Raw genomic sequence first — 17055 nt, forward strand, 5'->3', positions numbered from 1 at the left:
TGTTGACCGGTTCTCCAAAATGGTTCACTTTGTTCCCCTGCCTAAACTGCTGTCGACCATCGAAACGTCATCCTTCTTGGTGGACCATGTTTTGCGACTCCATGGGATCCCTATGGACATCGTTTCGGACCAGGGTCCCGAGTTCGGTTCCTGTGTCTGGAGAGCCTTCTGTCAGGCTTTGGGAGCCAGGGTCAGTTTTTCATCGGGCTGCCACCCTCAGTCTAACAGGCAGACAGAGAGGGCCAATCAGGATTTGGAGATCACTCTTCGCTGTGTTTGTGCCAGCAACCCCTCGTCGTGGTCGTCTCGACTGTCCTAGGTGGAATACTCACACAACTTCCTCACCTGCTCTGCTCTGCTTCATTGGGTTACTTACCTCCTCTCTTTCCGGCCCAGGAGTCCGAGATTGCTGTGCCCTCAGTCCAACATCATCTTCGAAAGGTTCCTCGGATTTGGAGGGAGGGCCCAGGGGCTTTGCTTCGGACTGCTGAGCAGAACCGCAGGATGGCGGATTGCTGTCACATCCCAGCTCCCAAGTACAGACGGGGGCAGAAGGTATGGCTGAACTCCCATGACATTCCCCTGAATGTCTTCTCCAGGAAACTCGCTCCCCTTTAAGATCGAGACTATCATCAATCCCAGTGCTGGTCGTCTCAAGCTTCCTGCGTCCCTCAAGATCCATCCTACGTTCCACGTCTTCCAGCTGAAGCCGGTGTCCACCAGCACATTGTGCCCGCCTACCGTCACCCCATCAACCCCCCCCCCCCCCCCCCAACCGTGGATGGCCATCTGGCATTCATGGTCAGCTCGATTTTGGACGTGCAACGCAGAGTACCTGGTCGACTGGGAGGGATATGGTCCTGAGGAGAGAAGCTGGGTCTCTCGGTTCCTGATTCTCGATCTGGCCCTCATCAGGGACTTCTACCGGGCTCATCCTGGGAGGCCCAGCGGAGCGCCTGGAGGTGCTCGTTAAGCCTGTGCTCTTTCAGGACTCTCTGGTCTTATGTTGATCGGACTAAGGTGCTTCCTCCTTCTGACAGGCTCTTCGTCTCATATGGTGGTTCCACTGGACAAGCCTGTATCTGGCACATTGGATAATGGTTCTGATTTCCTTGGCTAACATGCATGCAGGAGGGGATCCTCCTTCAGGGCTTGTGGCTCGCTCAACCAGGGCGATGGCCACTTCATGGGCGCTTTTTCGAGGCGCGCCATTGGAGAATGTGTGTAGCAAGCTGGACCTCCTCATCTACTCTCACCAGGTTTTATAGACTGAACCTGTCGTCCTCTGCAGTCGGGTCATCAGTTCTTGGGGTTGCAGCAGATGCCTGAGTTCTGCTTTTCTTTACATTTGAGTAGTTCTTTTGTTAAATGCTCCAGGATGTTTGTTTAAGTTAGGCACTTTTGTTTTTTGCCTTGTTTACTGGTGAAATGTTATGTCCAAAAGCATGACTGCTGACAATAAAGTTTTTGGACTACATCATGTTTTGTATGAACTTCCTTTATTTGGTCTATAAAAGAGTACCAGTTTACTCTCCTCGGGACTGATTTGTTATGCTGTCATGTGGTTACAGGTTCACTGAAATGAAATAAAACAAATGTTTACGTATGTAAACAAGATTTTATGAATGAAAGCGGACCTGTAACCCCTTGTTGTCACTTGGTGGCGAAGGGTGGTACTGCCTATCTTCCCAGTCGGTAGAAAAGAGTGTGTGGGTGCGCAGCCGACCCTATATGTATGTTGCCCACAGGTGTGATTAATTTAATTTAATGCTCTTGATCCGAGGTTAAATGTCACGTGGTTACAGGTTCACTTTCATTCATAAAACCGTGTTTACATAAATAAACATTCGTTTGAACAGTTTTAGTTTTCCTGAATCAGTTTTTTATCCAACCATTTGTCACCTTGGTGACTTATTTTATTTGTAATGGAAGCACACACTTGTCAAGAGGGGTAGTAAAGAAAAGCATCGGAGCTAGCTTTGTGCCTGAATGTGTTTGTGCATGTGAAGAGACGGTACTTCACTACTGCATCTGTATCAGAAAACACGGCCGTGTTACGTTAGGGAGCTCTTATTTTCCTGATGATGTAATGGGTTTCAGAGTGAGATATTAAAGCCGACACCAACATACATGTGAGGCAAACAGCTGGTACACTCCCTGCTGTAAAGCAGCTTCATCAGCCTCTGGTGCTGTTGCCACTGCAGGGATGGGAGGGATGGTCATTTCATGGAGACTCAGCTCAACGAAAACATGAACTGTGCACAGTATAATTTTCTAATGTTTGCTAACTTCCAAATGAACCAGCAAAATGTTTTCAGTACTAAGAACTGACGTGTGGTTAGTACTCTTGCTGTAAAGCAGCCTAAAAATACCAGCTAATAAGCTAATGCTATTGTTAGCTAGCATTAGAAGTTAGCATCGGATTTTGCCAAACCTACAAGTTGATGTTGAAAATGTGATATGTCAGTTTGACCCTCAAGAGTAGTTATATAACGTGAGCTTGTGATTATGTTTGCACAGCTAATGTATTTATGATTTATTATTGAAATGGTCCTGTTAATGCCTGGGTCCAGACAGCTCGCAGGTATGATTGAAACAGAGATATCAGACAAGTTGCGTGAACAGAAGGTTTATGGAGAGACTGCTGGTAACATTAATGTAGGAACAGGTGCACCTAACGTTACAGAGCTACAGGGCAAACAACATTTGCATTTGCTCTGATATTTTGCATGAAATGTTAGCTGTACATGTTCTATAGCAAACAGATATATCCACTCCACTTACATGGTGTAGTGTAAAATAACACCATGCAATGCTGTCAGATACAACTCTAATAGTCACTGTGACCTCAATGATAATATAATATAATAATCTCAATGACATATAATGTGATGAACTTAACTCAGCTAAAACTGCCAACCGTGCAGCAGCGCACCTGACCCAAGTGGTTCCTCCTGCGAGTGGTGGGCCCACAGGATGGAGAGGAGGGAGGTGCCACGTCACTTTTTCGGGCTGTGCCCGGCCGGGCTCCGTGGCAAACCCGGTCACCAGGCGCTCGCCGGCGAGCCCTCCGTCTGGGCCTGGCTCCAGAGTGGGGCCCCGGGCTTCCTCCGGGCAGGGTCTCTCTTTCTCTTCCTTGTTTGTCCATTGAGTCTTTGTGAACCATTCTTAGTCCGGCGCCTCGCCTGAGACCACTTTGCAATGGGAGACCCTACCAGGAGCACTAGGCTCCAGACAACACAGCCCTCAGGTTCACAGGGACACACAAACCTCTCCACCACGATAAGGTGATGGTTCCCGGAGAGGTATATCTTTTTTTTCTTATATATGTTGTCTGTATAATATTTGTTGTTTGTATAGCTGGAGTTTTGTAACGAAAATAATCTCTCCCCCTGGTCCTGGGTCTTCACCGAGGCTTCCTCCCAGCTGGACGGGCATCCTTAAATCCTTGCATCCTGGGCCATAGGTCCCAGGCCCTATTTCAGAAAGCAGGATTATTTTTCAGGATATTTTTTTTCAATCTTCAACTATATTCTTAAATTATGAATTGATGGAGAACACAGAATACAACTTTATTGTGTTAACTTATTGACACTTTCCCTCCTCTGACAAAGGCTCTTTTCTTTAAAAAATTGAACAACAGAAAGAACAACATTCCAGTGCTCTTGTTGGCCACGATAACCCCGCCCCCAGCCCCTGACGTGGTAGTCTTGTGGCCGTTTCCAGGGACACAGACTATATTACCAGCAAAATGACAGAGCTGACTCTAGCCAGTTTAGTCATCTCTCACTCATCTTCAACCGCTTATACAGGGTCGGATCGCGGGGGCAGCAGCTCTAGCAGGGGACCCCAAACTTCCCTTTCCCGGGCCACATTAAACAGCTCTAACTGGGGGATCCCGAGGCGTTCCCAGGCCAGTGGAGATATAATCACTCCATCTGGTCCTGATCTTCCCGAGGCCTCCTCCCAGCTAGACGTGCCTGAAACACCTCCCTAGAGAGGCGCCCGAACCACCTCAACTGGCTCCTTTCAATGCAAAGGAGCAGCAGCTCTACTCCGAATTCCTCACGGATGGCTAAACTTCTCACCCTATCTCTAAGGGAGACTCGAGCCACCCTCCTGAGAAAACCCATTTCGGCTGCTTGTACCCGCGACCTCGTTCTTTCGCTCATGACCCAGCTTTCATGACCATAGGTGAGGGTAGGAACGAAGATTGACCGGTAGATTGAGAGCTTTGCCACCGGTTTCCTGCTTAGAGCCATGGCCTTGGATTTAGAGGTGCTGATCCTCATCCCAGCCGCTTCACATTGCCAACCGATCCAGTGAGTGCTGAAGGTCACTGATGCCATCAGGATCACATCATCTGCAAAAAGCAGAGCGTAGAGCCTTAGCCCAACGAGCTGTAACCCCTCCCCACCACGACTACGCCTCGATATCCTGTCCATGTAAATCACAAACAGGATTAGTGAAAAAGCGCACCCCTGGCGGAGGCCAACCCCCACCGGGAACAAATCCAACTTGCTGCCGAGGATCCGGACACAGCTCTCACTTTGAGTGTACAGAGATTGGATGGCCCATAAAAGTGACCCCCTCACCTCATACTCCCGCAGCACCTCTCACAGTATCTCCCGGGGGACCCAGTCATATGCTTTATCCAGATACACAAAGCAGATGTAGATGGGCATACTCCCAGGCCCCCTCCAGGATCCTTGCGAGAGTGAAGAGCTAGTCCGTTGTTCCACGTCCAGGACAGAATCCGCATTGTTCCTCTTCAATCTCAGGTTCGACTATAGGACAAACCCTCCTTTCCAGCACCTTGGAGTATACTTTACCAAGGAGGCTCAGTAGTGCGATACCCCTGTAATTGGCACACACTCAAACAAATATTTTCATATGTAAAACCATTTTCTCACATAGGATTTCTTTGTTGTTATATATAATATCATATAATATATCTCTATACTTTCGAACATGTGAACTGTTTTAAACTGTCAGGCACTGTTAAATAATAGGTGACTTTCTCACCTTAGACTGTGAGTTGGCAGTTGTGTGTGCCAACTGAAACTTCCAGTTTGCTGGGAGTTACACAGCAATTTACAGTGACAATAACTACCGTAAATCACACTTTTCATCAGCAGTCCTCATGGAGTCACTGAGAGAGGTCTATATTACATTATTTAATCAAAGACTACCAGAGAGCCATGCTGTGCTGTCCTCCACTGCACCTGCCTCCATTTCCACTCCTGCCAAAAAATCACAAGGGACAGTTGGCCTGTCCCCCACATACGTTCAGTTTAACACACAACATCAGTGTGAACGTTTACTGGTTAAGATTAATATTATTCAAAGTCAAAGTAAGATCAAAGTCTACAATTCATATTCATATGAATCAAGGCTATGCATACATTGTTTCTGAACATTGCAAGATGTTTGTTTTTATCTTTATCACTATTAACTTTTGCATATTGTACTAACTTGAGAAAAGTGTTGCATATATCATGATTGTCTTTCTGTGCGTTTTGATCTAAAACTGGAACTCAATTAAAACACGTTTCTAATAATAAAATAGCTAATTTAGGACTGCATAGTTTTAGTTTGAGCTTTCTAGTTTTAAATGGATACATCTTTTTTCCTTTTCACCATTTGGTACTTCCACATTCATATTTTAAAAAATAATTTGTATTGCAGACTGATTCCTTTTATCTTAACTGCAGTTCCTGGATATAAGAATACATTAATAGTTTGTATATTTAGGGATGTTGGTTTAAAGTCTTGTACCTTCTTTATGCAGGCCTAACCATTTATGCAGTATCTGATCTTAACTGCATAAAATGTTTTTATACTGTAAGACACTTTGTGATTCATTTTGTAGATTGTCACCCAAATTAGACATTTCATAATCTATATTCCTCCTCTTTCTGGAAACCGTCTCCTGATGATGGTCACACATGACGGTAAGGGCTTGGTAATGTGCCGGCCACAGGCCGAGCAGACGACCTGCGTGTAAGCAGTGATATGATACTGCCTGGTGATGGGGGGACAATATCTACAATAATAATATTAACATCTATAAGTAGATATATGTATTGATGATGTAATACTTGTAAAAGAGTACAGAAAATAACCCAGATTCAGTTTAACTAAAGTCTTCAATTTACATTTTTTTTCTATTTATAGGATACCTTTTTTTATTTTACTTTTTACCTATCTATGTAGTATTTGCAAGTTCAAAGAAGTAAAGTCAACCTTACATATAAAACATCAGTTATATTGTACAAAACCAATGAGTTCTGGGTTTAAAAGCTTCTGGACACTTAGCATCAGTGTTTACTTATGAAAACAGAAAATGTGATAACTGAAAGTAAATAGAGTAATAAATAATTTCTCTCTCAGTCAGCCTCTCTATCTCTCTGTACTCGACACTCCATCTGTCCAATCAGCAGGGTTCATCCTCGGATACATAAGCCTACCTTTCACGATAGAAGTTAATATCGTTGTGTTTAATGATTTATTTGAAGTGTTTTCGTATTTGCTCTCATCTTTCTCTATTTGCTTTTGTATTTTATGATTTGTTGAAATTTTTTCCTATTTGCTGTTGTGTTTTATGACTTTCTGTTGAATTTTTCTATTTGCTGTTTTGATTTGCACTTCAGGGCCACCATAAGTTATAGATCAGAGCACTTTGAATCGTACGTATACGTTTGGAGGCATAAAGATTCAGTGTGTAGGATTTCGGATGATTGAAAGGCAAAAAAAGGAATATAAGAGTTTTCTCTAGTGTATTATTGTGTTTTTGTTACCTTAGAATGAGCCCAATGAAACAAGTTGTACCTTTGCAGTAGAACATTAGCATGCTACAATATTGTTACAAAGTACATGCTGCAAGGCAAACTTTAAATCTCTGCAAATTAAGAGATGGAAGAAATAAAGCTAGCACTTTTTATACAGTGTACTCTAATTGGAAGATGAAATAAGACAAATTTCCATACAAATTTAACCCAAATATTAACTGAATTTACAGAAAATCTTGCATATACAAATGAATGTATGACGCATCAAGAGAAACAATTGTTTGTTCTAAATGTCCATTAAACCATTGCAGATGAAGAGGACACAACATGATGTAATTAAAAGGGTACCGGTCAAATCTCAAATGATGGAGACCATGATGGAGATGTTTCACTTCTGTTTGTTTTATGATTTAATGTGAGCACAGTGACAGTGTTTAAGCAGTAGCTTTAGTGTGCCATGAATTTATTCGCTAAGTCTCTTCCCATTGCACTGTAACATTTTTTTTTTATCAATACATACACTTTTCCATCTCATCCAAGCATAACAAGTATTTGTTCACTAGCCGTTCTTGGGTGCGGTCAAAAATTCCATGGTAACAGCGAGCTCCACCAATCAAATATTGCTGTTACACTTAATGACCAAGTGATTGCCATTACGGGTTTTCCTAAAATTGGCTATTAGTCTTCTCTGTGCATATTAGCAGGATTCCATTAATATGTTGATTTTTTTCGTAACCTACCAGGAATTATTTTGATGAGCCTACAACCAGGTTCTGTACTGGTTGTGTCTTAGAGGCCTTTGATTACCTACACACAATGGGCATCGTCTACAGAGACCTGAAACCTGAAAACCTTCTACTGGATACCAAGGGTTATGTCAAAATGGTGAGCCACTCTAAATATTTGTTAGTGATGGCTTTCAAAGAATGCTATTGTACTGTACTATTTTTTTAAACATATATTCCTTATTCCTTGTATTTTGTCAGGCAGACTTTGGCTTTGCTAAAAACATTGGCCTTGGAAAGAAGACCTGGACATTCTGTGGGACTCCGGAGTATGTGGCCCCAGAAGTCATTATGAGCAAAGGCCATGACTTTGGAGCTGATTGCTGGTCTTTGGGAATCCTCATATTTGAACTTCTTACTGGCAAGTAAGTCTGTAAGGTTAGAATCTCATACCCTTGAGATTCGCACTTGGAGAGAAACATGTCATTATATATATATTTATAACATATAACATGTCTTGGAGGCCAAATGTGATGGCCCCAGAAGTGGGTAGAAGGTTTAATGTAAAGGTAGGTGAGTATCATCAGAATAGCAATTGAAACTAAATCAATGATGGCAGATTATCTGACCCAGAGAAGGGATGTAGATGAATAATAAGGGTTTATCATCATCTTCATGCTTACAGAGTTGAATAGAGAAGATTAAACTAAAAGGGCACACCTCCGCCGAGGCATACACCATCTCACAATGTTAACGCAGTGTGAACTTTCCCAGCTGGGTACTCATTTTTCACATTATTCCAGTACAGCACAGAAGCGCTGTTAATCAAAGTGAAAACATTTTTTGTGTGATTCGGATCTGCCCCCACATTTAATGGGTTCCTTGTTCTGCTATAGTATTCCACCAGACTGTTATGATTCCATACACGGGTAATCAGTCCAAAGAAAGCAAACAGGCAGTAATCCAAAACCAAGAGTGGAGCCAAATGTCCAAAAATTAACACTAGGAACTGCAAGAAAGCAATGAGCACACTAGGTTGAGCAGAGAAAATCTGGCAAGGAACCAGTGAACAGTTGTGTTAATATATGGGATTGACTAAGGTGTGAGTAATGAGGGCAGATGTGGAGACTGGATAGGTTAGTATTTAAAAAGTCAACCAGACAAAATAATATGTACAACAATTAGAATCTGAAAACATAACCTCTTTGATGGAGCTAAATATCTGATTTAGTGTCAAACTTATCAATCTAATTATACTTTAAGACAACTACACATAAGTAATTTTGCTCGTTTAACTCCTTGATCAACATTTCGTTACACCCCAATCCCAAAATGTTCTCTCAGATCATGACTAAAATTCAAGTCAGTCAGTTCAACTGATGCTGTTCACTCCAGCTTGATTAGATAATTATTTATTTGTTTACCATTTACGTACTCATATAATAAACAGTCTCTGACTCAGCATTGTAGCTTTCCATGCCATTAAGTATTGTCATTGTGTCTTTAAAAAAAAATTCAACATCTTGAGAAATACACTTCTTTACTTTCTTTCTTACAGTGAAATGAGATGATATCAATCTTTGTGTTAAACGGCGTGCTGGAGTCAGGACGCTGCTGGCCTAACAGAAATTCATCCTTTGAATAGTAGAGAATTTTTACCTTTGCAATCCGATCTTTTTCTTCCAGCCCACCCTTTGTTGGCTCAGACCCCATAAAGATTTACACCATGGTCCTCCATGGCATTGAAAAGATGGACTTCCCTAAGAGAATAGGAAAGCGTCCAGATGATCTCATCAGGAGACTGTGCAAGTACGGTGAATCAAAAAGCACAATTACAATAATACTTCTTTGTCATTTTAACAGATGATCAGGGAGTCACTGTGTTATGTGTTGTGGAGCAGACCAGGCAGTATCATTTAGAATAATATCTCGATGATTTTGTTGCAGTCACACTGATGTGGGTTGCATCGACATTCGACACACATTAGTCACAAATGCACTAGCACTTTTTTGAAGTGGGGTTTATTATGAGGTTCTTATCTATAGTCTATAGATGGCGGTCGGCACATCCAATTTTGGTGAAGCAGACAGGAGGACAAGTACGGAAGCTAAGCAATGTAGAAGAATAGAATAGAATAGAATAGAATAGAATAGCCTTTATTGTCATTGCATTTGCATACAACGAAATTGGAGTGCTACTCCCCCTTGGTACATTTTTAGAAAAATAATATATAATAAAACAATAAGCATAGTATAATATAAGCAATAAACACACAATATAGTATGAACAATATAATAATGTGAACGGTATAAACAGATGGGGAACAGTATAAACAGATGGGGAACAGTATAAACAGAAACTATACTAAAATAAAATATGCATATTTGTGGTGGAGCATGTTATTGCACAAGAGTTTTAATCATCATCATCATCAGATCATCAGAATACTTTATTGATCCCCGGGGGGAAATTCTTTCGTTCCAATGCTCCGTGCACAGTAGAAACAAGCCATAAAGAAAAGTAGAAATAAAATAAAGTAAAGATTCAAATAAAATACAATTAAAATAAATCTAAAGTAGCTAATAAATAGCCAATAAAATATAGTACAAATAAATAATAAACAATCAAGTAAACAATCTGAAGTGAGTGTGAAAATACAATCTGAGATATATACACTGTACAATTAGGTTGTTATGGCAAATGAAATGAAATGAGAACTGATATTTATAATTTGTTTTGTTTTATTTTTAAGTAGTCAAGAGTCCGATGACTAAAGGGATGAGTTGTACAGTTTAATGGCCACAGGTAAGAATGACCTCCTGTGGCGCTCAGTGGTGCATTTAGGAGCAATCAGTCTCTGGCTGAAGGTGCTCCTCTGTTCAGCCAGAGTGTTGTGGAGAGGGTGAGAGCCCTGCTGCAGTATCGCCCGCACCTTCGACAGCATCCTCCTGTCTGACACTGCAGCCAAGGTGTCCAGCTCCACCCCCACAATGTCACTGGCCTTTCTGATCAGTTTATTGAGTCTGTTGGCATCTGCAACCTTCAGTCTGCTGCCCCAGCACACTACAGCAAACATAAAAGCACTAGCCACCACAGCCTCATAAAACATCCTCAGCATGGTCCGACAGATGTTGAAGGAGCGGAGCCTCCTCAGAAAATAGAGGCGGCTCTGTCCCTTCTTGTAAAGGACTTCAGTGTTCTTAGTCCAGTCCAGTTTATTGTCAATGAACACCCCCAGATATTTGTAGTGTTCTACAATGTCCACGTTATGCCCCCGGATGGAAACTGGGGTCACTGGTGTCTTTGTCCTCCTCAGATCCACCACCAGCTCTTTGGTTTTTGCTGTGTTGAGCTGCAGGTGGTTCAGCTCACACCATGTGACAAAGTTGTCAACCACAGCCCTGTATTCAGCCTCCTCACCCTTACTGATACATCCCACTACAGCAGAGTCATCAGAAAACTTCTGAAGATGGCAAGACTCTGGCTGGTAGCTGAAGTCCGTGGTGTAAAGGGTGAAGAGGAAAGGAGAGAGAACAGTCCCTTGTGGTGCGCCAGTGCTGCTAACCACTGTATCTGACACACAGTGACGCAGGCGCACGTACTGTGGTCGACCAGTGAGGTAGTCCACAATCCAGGAAACAAGGGGGGGATCCACCAGCATCGCCGTCATCTTGTCACCCAGTAGAGCAGGCCTGATGGTGTTGAATGCGCTGGAGAAGTCAAAGAAAGTGACCCTCACAGTGCTCCTCGGCTTGTCCAGGTGGGTGTAGGCACGGTTTAGCAGGTAGATGATGGCATCCTCAACTCCAATCCGGGGCTGATAGGCGAACTGCAGGGGGTCCAGGTGTGGCCTGACCATAGGCCTGAGCTGCTCCAGGACGAGTCTCTCCAGGGTCTTCATGATATGAGACGTCAGTGCCACCGGTCGGTAGTCAGAGAGACCGCTGGGCTGCGGCGTCTTTGGCACTGGAACGAGGCAGGACGTCTTCCATATCACAGGGACCCTCTGGAGGCTCAGGCTCATCTCGAAGACGCGGTGTAGAACTCCACATAGCTGTTCGGCGCAGGCTCTGAGAACCCGTGGACTGACACCATCAGGGCCTGCAGCCTTACCGGCGTGGAGTTTGCTCAGTTGTCTCCGTACCTGAAGCGGTGTAAACTGTGCAGGTTGAGCAGGGGGAGGTTCGAAGTCCAGAGTGAGAGGAGGGCAGGTAGCAGGGGAGCCAGGAGAGGTGTGAAGAGAGGGGGATGGGTGTGAGGGTCTCATGGCGTTGAATGAGGTGCTATCAGGAGGAGGAGGGGGGGTCAGAAGCAGTGATGGCTGTAGACAGTCAGCAGGAGAGACAGCAGGGGCCTGGGCTGCAGTGTCAAACCTGTTGAAGAACAGATTCAACTCATTAGCCCCAGCCACACTGCCATCAGATCCACCTCTAGCTGGTCTGAAGCCTGTGATGGTCTTCATGCCACTCCAGACCTCCCTCATGTTGTTTTGCTGGAGTTTCATCTCCAGCTTTTTCCTGTAGCTGTCCTTAGCCTCTCTGATCTTGTTGTTAAGCTCCCTCTGAACGTCCCGAAGCTCCTCCCTGTTGCCACCTCTGAAGGCCCTCTTCTTCTGGTTCAGAGTGGCTTTGATGTCTTTGGTTACCCAGGGCTTGTTGTTTGGGTAACAACGCACAGTCCGAGCTGGGACAATGCCGTCCACACAGAAATTTATGTAGTCTGTGATGCATTCAGTAAGCCCATCAATTTCCTCTCCATGCGGCTCACAGAGTGCATTCCAGTCTGTCACCTCAAAACAGCCCTGCAGTGCATCATAGCAGTCCTCTGACCATGTCCTCACTGTCTTTGTGGTCACAGGCAGCCTCTTCACTAGAGGCACATAGCAGGGGGTGAGAAGCACCAGGTTGTGATCTGATCTCCCCAGGGGGGGAAGGGACGTGGAGGTGTATGCGTCCTTCACATTAGCATACAACAGGTCCAAGGTCCTTTCCTCTCTTGTTGTACAGGTCACATACTGGGTGAATTTCGGCAGTGTCTTTTTAATGCAGACATGGTTGAAGTCACCCGAGATTATAATCAGAGCTGTCGGGTGTGCGGTCTGTAGTCTGGCTATTGTGGAGTGGATGACGTCACATGCCGACGTTGGGTTAGCGGAAGGGGGGAATGTAAACAGCCACAACGATAGCATGTGAGAATTCACGGGGTAAATAGTACGGACGGAGGCCCACAGATAACAGTTCAATATCTGGACTGCAGATGCGGTCTTTGATGGTAACGTGACCAGGATTGCACCACCTGTTGTTCACGTAAACAGCAAGCCCCCCTCCTTTACGCTTGCCGCTCGTAGTGCAGTCCCTGTCAGCCCGGACAGTGTGGAAGCCCTCGGTGGAAATATTGTGGTCAGGAACATCCGCGTGTAGCCATGACTCCGAGAAAATCATCAGGCTACACTCCCGGTATTCCTGACGACTCCGGGTTAGCGCTGTTAGCTCGTCCATCTTATTCCCCAGTGATCTCACGTTGCCCATGATGAGAGATGGGAGACACGGCTTGAATGTCTTCCTCTCCATAAGTCTCCGGTGTTTCGCTCCTTTTCTCTGCCGTAGCGATCCTTTCCCTCTGCCTCCACGGTGTGTTTTCCTCCATAGTTCAGCAGGGATGTCCGCCTTCACCGTAGCTGAGCCGGCCGGCTTCAGCTCTAACAGCTGATCCCTGGAGTAAACAATGCGGAGTTGTTGAGCAACCGTCGTGTGGCGGAGTAAAAGCAGCGATTCAACCAAAAACGCCACAACAAAAACTCTCCACACAAGCATGTTTAAAGAGAGAGGCTTACTAAATAACTATGTTAAAAGAAAAAAAAAAAAAAAAAGTAAGATAAAGTAAAAAGGAGAAAAGTTGAAAACAAAGTAAAAGTAAGCAGGAGCGACTAGAACAGGCTGCATACACCGCGGCGCATGCGCACATCCCGAAAGGGATTAAAGTGGCTTTTTCAGTTTAAAGTGGCTTTGTTAAGTTATTTAGATTCTAAATTTTAAATCTGATCAATGTGATCAATATTTGTTACATTTGAGGTAGTTTGTTTTGTTGTTTTATTTTTTGTTATTGACTGCAGTGATAGCTCTAGAAAAAAAGCTATCTCTGAGTCTGTTTGTCCGTGATTTTTGTGACCTGTAGCGTCGGCCTGAGGGTAACAGGTCAAACAGGTGGTTGCTGGGGTGAAAGGAGTCCTTGATAATGTTTTCAGCTCTGCTGAGGTAGCGAGAGCTGTCAATGTCTTCCAGGCTGGGCAGAGGGCACCCAGTGATTTTCTGGGCTGTGTTGATGACCCTCTGTAGTGCCTTCCTGTCTGCGGCTGAGCACCCTGCGTACCACGCTGTAATGCAGTACGTCAGGATGCTCTCTATGGCGGCTCTGTAGAACATCACCAGCAGCTTCTCCTCCAGGTTATTTCTCCTGAGCACCCTCAGGAAGTGGAGACGCTGCTAGGCTTTCTTAACCACCGCCGTGGTGTTTGCAGTCCAGGAGAGGTCATCGGCCATCTGCACACCCAGGAACCTGATGGAGTAAATGGGGGGCTGGGTCCGCTCTGCCCTTCCTGAAGTCCAGTACCAGTTCTTTTGTTTTTGTGGTGTTCAGTTGGAGGTTGTTTACTGAACACCACGTCGTCAGTCTGTTTACCTCGTCCCTGTAGTCGGACTCGTCTCCCCCTGAGATGAGCCCGACCACTGTGGTGTCGTCGGCAAACTTGATGAAGGTGTTTGAGAGATGGGTCGGGGAGCAGTCGTGTGTGTATAGGGTGAATAGAAGGGGACTCAATACACATCCCTGTGGAGAGCCTGTGCTGAGGGTGATCGCGGTGGAGATGTGAGGGCCAAGTCTGACAGACTGTGGTCGGTTTGTCAGGAAGTCTTTAATCCAGTGGCAGATGAGGGTGGAGAGGCCCAGGTGAGAGAGTTTCTGCACCAGGATCTCTGTGATGATGTGGTTGAATGCTGAGCTGAAGTCCAGGAAGAGCATCCTCACGTAGCTCCCCCTGTGCTCCAGGTGGCTCAGCGCGGTGTGGAGTGCTGTGGTGATGGCGTCCTCGGTGGATCTGTTTGCCCTGTAGGCAAACTGATGGGGATCCAGAGTGGGAGGCAGACAGGCCCTGATATGCTGAGAGACCAGTCTTTCAAAGCACTTCATGACTAGAATAGAATAGAATAGAATAGAATAGCCTTTATTGTCATTGCATTTGCATACAACGAAATTCGAGTGCTACTCCCCCTTGGTACATTTTTAGCAAAAATAATATATAATAAAACAATAAGCAAAGTATAATATAAGAAATAAACACACAATATAGTAAAAACAATATAATAATGTGAACAGTATAAACAGGTGGGAACAGTATAAACAGATGGGAACAGTATAGGGTGGAGAACAGAACTATACTAAAATAAAATATGTATATTTAGAACTATACTAAAATAAAATATGTATATTTAGGGTGGAACATGTTATTATTGCACAACAGGCGTGCAATGGGTCTGTAGTCTGTAGTCAAATCCTTGTGAAGACTCCAGTCAGTTGGTCAGCGCACGCTCTGAGCACCTTGCCAGGTACCGGGGTTCGCTGTCCTCAGCACTCGTCCCACTTCATGTTCCTGAAATGACAGTGTGGCAGTGCTGGAGGGAGGTGGGATTGGTGTGGCTGCTGAGGACCTGTCTGTCTCGAAGCGGGCAAAGAAGAGATTGAGCTCCTCTGCCAGCGAGGCGTCAGTCCTAGCAGTCCCCTGGTTGTTGCTTCTGTAGTTTGTTATGTGATTTATTCACTGCCACATCTTTCTGGGGTCATTCACAGCAAAGTGGTCTTCAATCTTCCTCTTAAAAGCCGCCTTGGCCTCCCTGATGCCTCTTTTCAGGTCTGACCTGGCCGCACTGTACAGGGCCCTGACTTGAAGGCGGTGTTGCGTTTTTTTAGGAGGGACTGGACTTCACTGTTCATCCAGGGCTTCTGGTTCGGAAAGACCCTGACCCTTTTTTCGACGGTGACGTTGTCGACACAGTTCTTGATGTAGGAGAGCACAGTGTCAGTGTGCTCCTGGAGGTTATGGCTAAAGAATAAATCCGATACTGTCCTTGAGAAACAGTCCTGCAGCTGAGAGAGGGCTCCCTCAGGCCACGTTTTTATTGTCTTTGTTAGTGGCTTTGTATTCCTCAGCAGGGTGGTGTAGGTGGGGGTGAGGGACATGCTGAGATGGTCAGATCCAGCAAGTAGGGGAGGGGTGTCGCTCTGTAGGCATGTTTGATGTTGGAGTAAACATGGTCCAAAGTATTTTCCCCTCTGGTGGCAAAATTCACGTATTGTACGAATTTTGGGAGTCACCGGCAACTGTAAAGACCCCATCCGGGTGGGCGAGCTGCTGTTTGTTTATGGTAGCAAGCAGGAGGCTGAGGGCCGTGCTAACGTTAGCATCCGGTGGAATGTAAACAGCTATCACAATGGCTACAGTGAACTCCCTCGGTAGATAAAAAGGTCTGCACGAGACTGCCAGAACCTCTAGATCAGGAGAACAGTGTGTGTCAATGATTCTGCTGTCACAGCACCACTCGTTATGTACGTAAACGCAAAGCCCCCCTCCTCTGCTCTTACCCGAGTCTCCGTTTCTGTCCTGCCGGTGTAGCGCGCGGTCCACTAGCTCAACTGCAGCGTCGGGAATCAGCGGGTGAAGCCATGTCTCCGTGATGACAATAACGCTGCAGTTTCGCAAAAAACTGGTTGTTGTACAGTGGTGGACGGGGGCAGCAGCTAAACATATTTTGAACACCTAAAAAAAACTATATCAGTTGTGTGTATGCTATATTTAGAATATGTTTTCAACTTTACCTTGAAGTCAGACAGCCCGTTTACATAGGGGAAACTAAACCGATCTATACTCTCATAGAAGCCACCAGACTCCATTGAAAAAACAATCATTTTAACTTTCAGAACATAGGAGTTGCTGGTCCACCACTAACTTAATCATCAAGTTTGTTTGGGTTATTGTGTGACTTTGGTGTTTTACAGCTGTCTTTCTCAATCAGCAAAGTAAAATGCATAAGAATGCTATAGGATGGAAAAAGATGTTCTTTTTTTGCTAAGCTGTTTCGTTCAGCTGACATGTAGTGTGTGTGGGATTGTTTACAACCCTTTCTATCTCTTCTTAACTCACAGCACTTAGCACAGCACTTAGCCTCCTACTCTCTACCCTCAACAAACAATAGCTTGCCCACCCAGCCAAGCATGCTTAAATACTTTTAACTGTATTAATTGTTCTGTAACTGTTTTTTAATGCACCAAATGGAGTTGCACTCACACTGAGGTAGAGTGTGACTTCTTCCATCACTATCGATCTCTTTAATTCATCATGTATTTTTATAACTTTGGGTCCTGGAAAGACCAAATTAGAAAAGTAAAAGTAACAATCAAACTAACGGATCGTGGCAGCGGTAGACCAGTAACTCCTGTGTTCGAAAAATATTCCATTCTACTATGGATAAGTACCCTAGTACACTTC

General features: G+C 44.6%; 1 protein-coding gene across 1 annotated transcript in view; it reads left to right on the top strand.

Moving 5' to 3' along the window:
* Positions 1 to 17055, top strand: part of prkg2l (protein kinase cGMP-dependent 2, like) — a gene marked incomplete at both ends in the record, with an annotated part of 100527 nt that overhangs the window by 72207 nt on the left and 11265 nt on the right. The window contains 3 exons of the mRNA XM_083922985.1: positions 7535 to 7676; positions 7778 to 7941; positions 9203 to 9325. Of these exons, the coding sequence (XP_083779111.1) occupies positions 7535 to 7676; positions 7778 to 7941; positions 9203 to 9325 (429 nt within the window). The remainder of the gene's footprint in view (positions 1 to 7534; positions 7677 to 7777; positions 7942 to 9202; positions 9326 to 17055) is intronic.

The sequence above is a fragment of the Echiichthys vipera genome, assembly GCF_963691815.1.
Source record: "Echiichthys vipera genome assembly, chromosome: 11".
In the NCBI taxonomy this organism is placed as follows: domain Eukaryota; kingdom Metazoa; phylum Chordata; class Actinopteri; order Perciformes; family Trachinidae; genus Echiichthys; species Echiichthys vipera.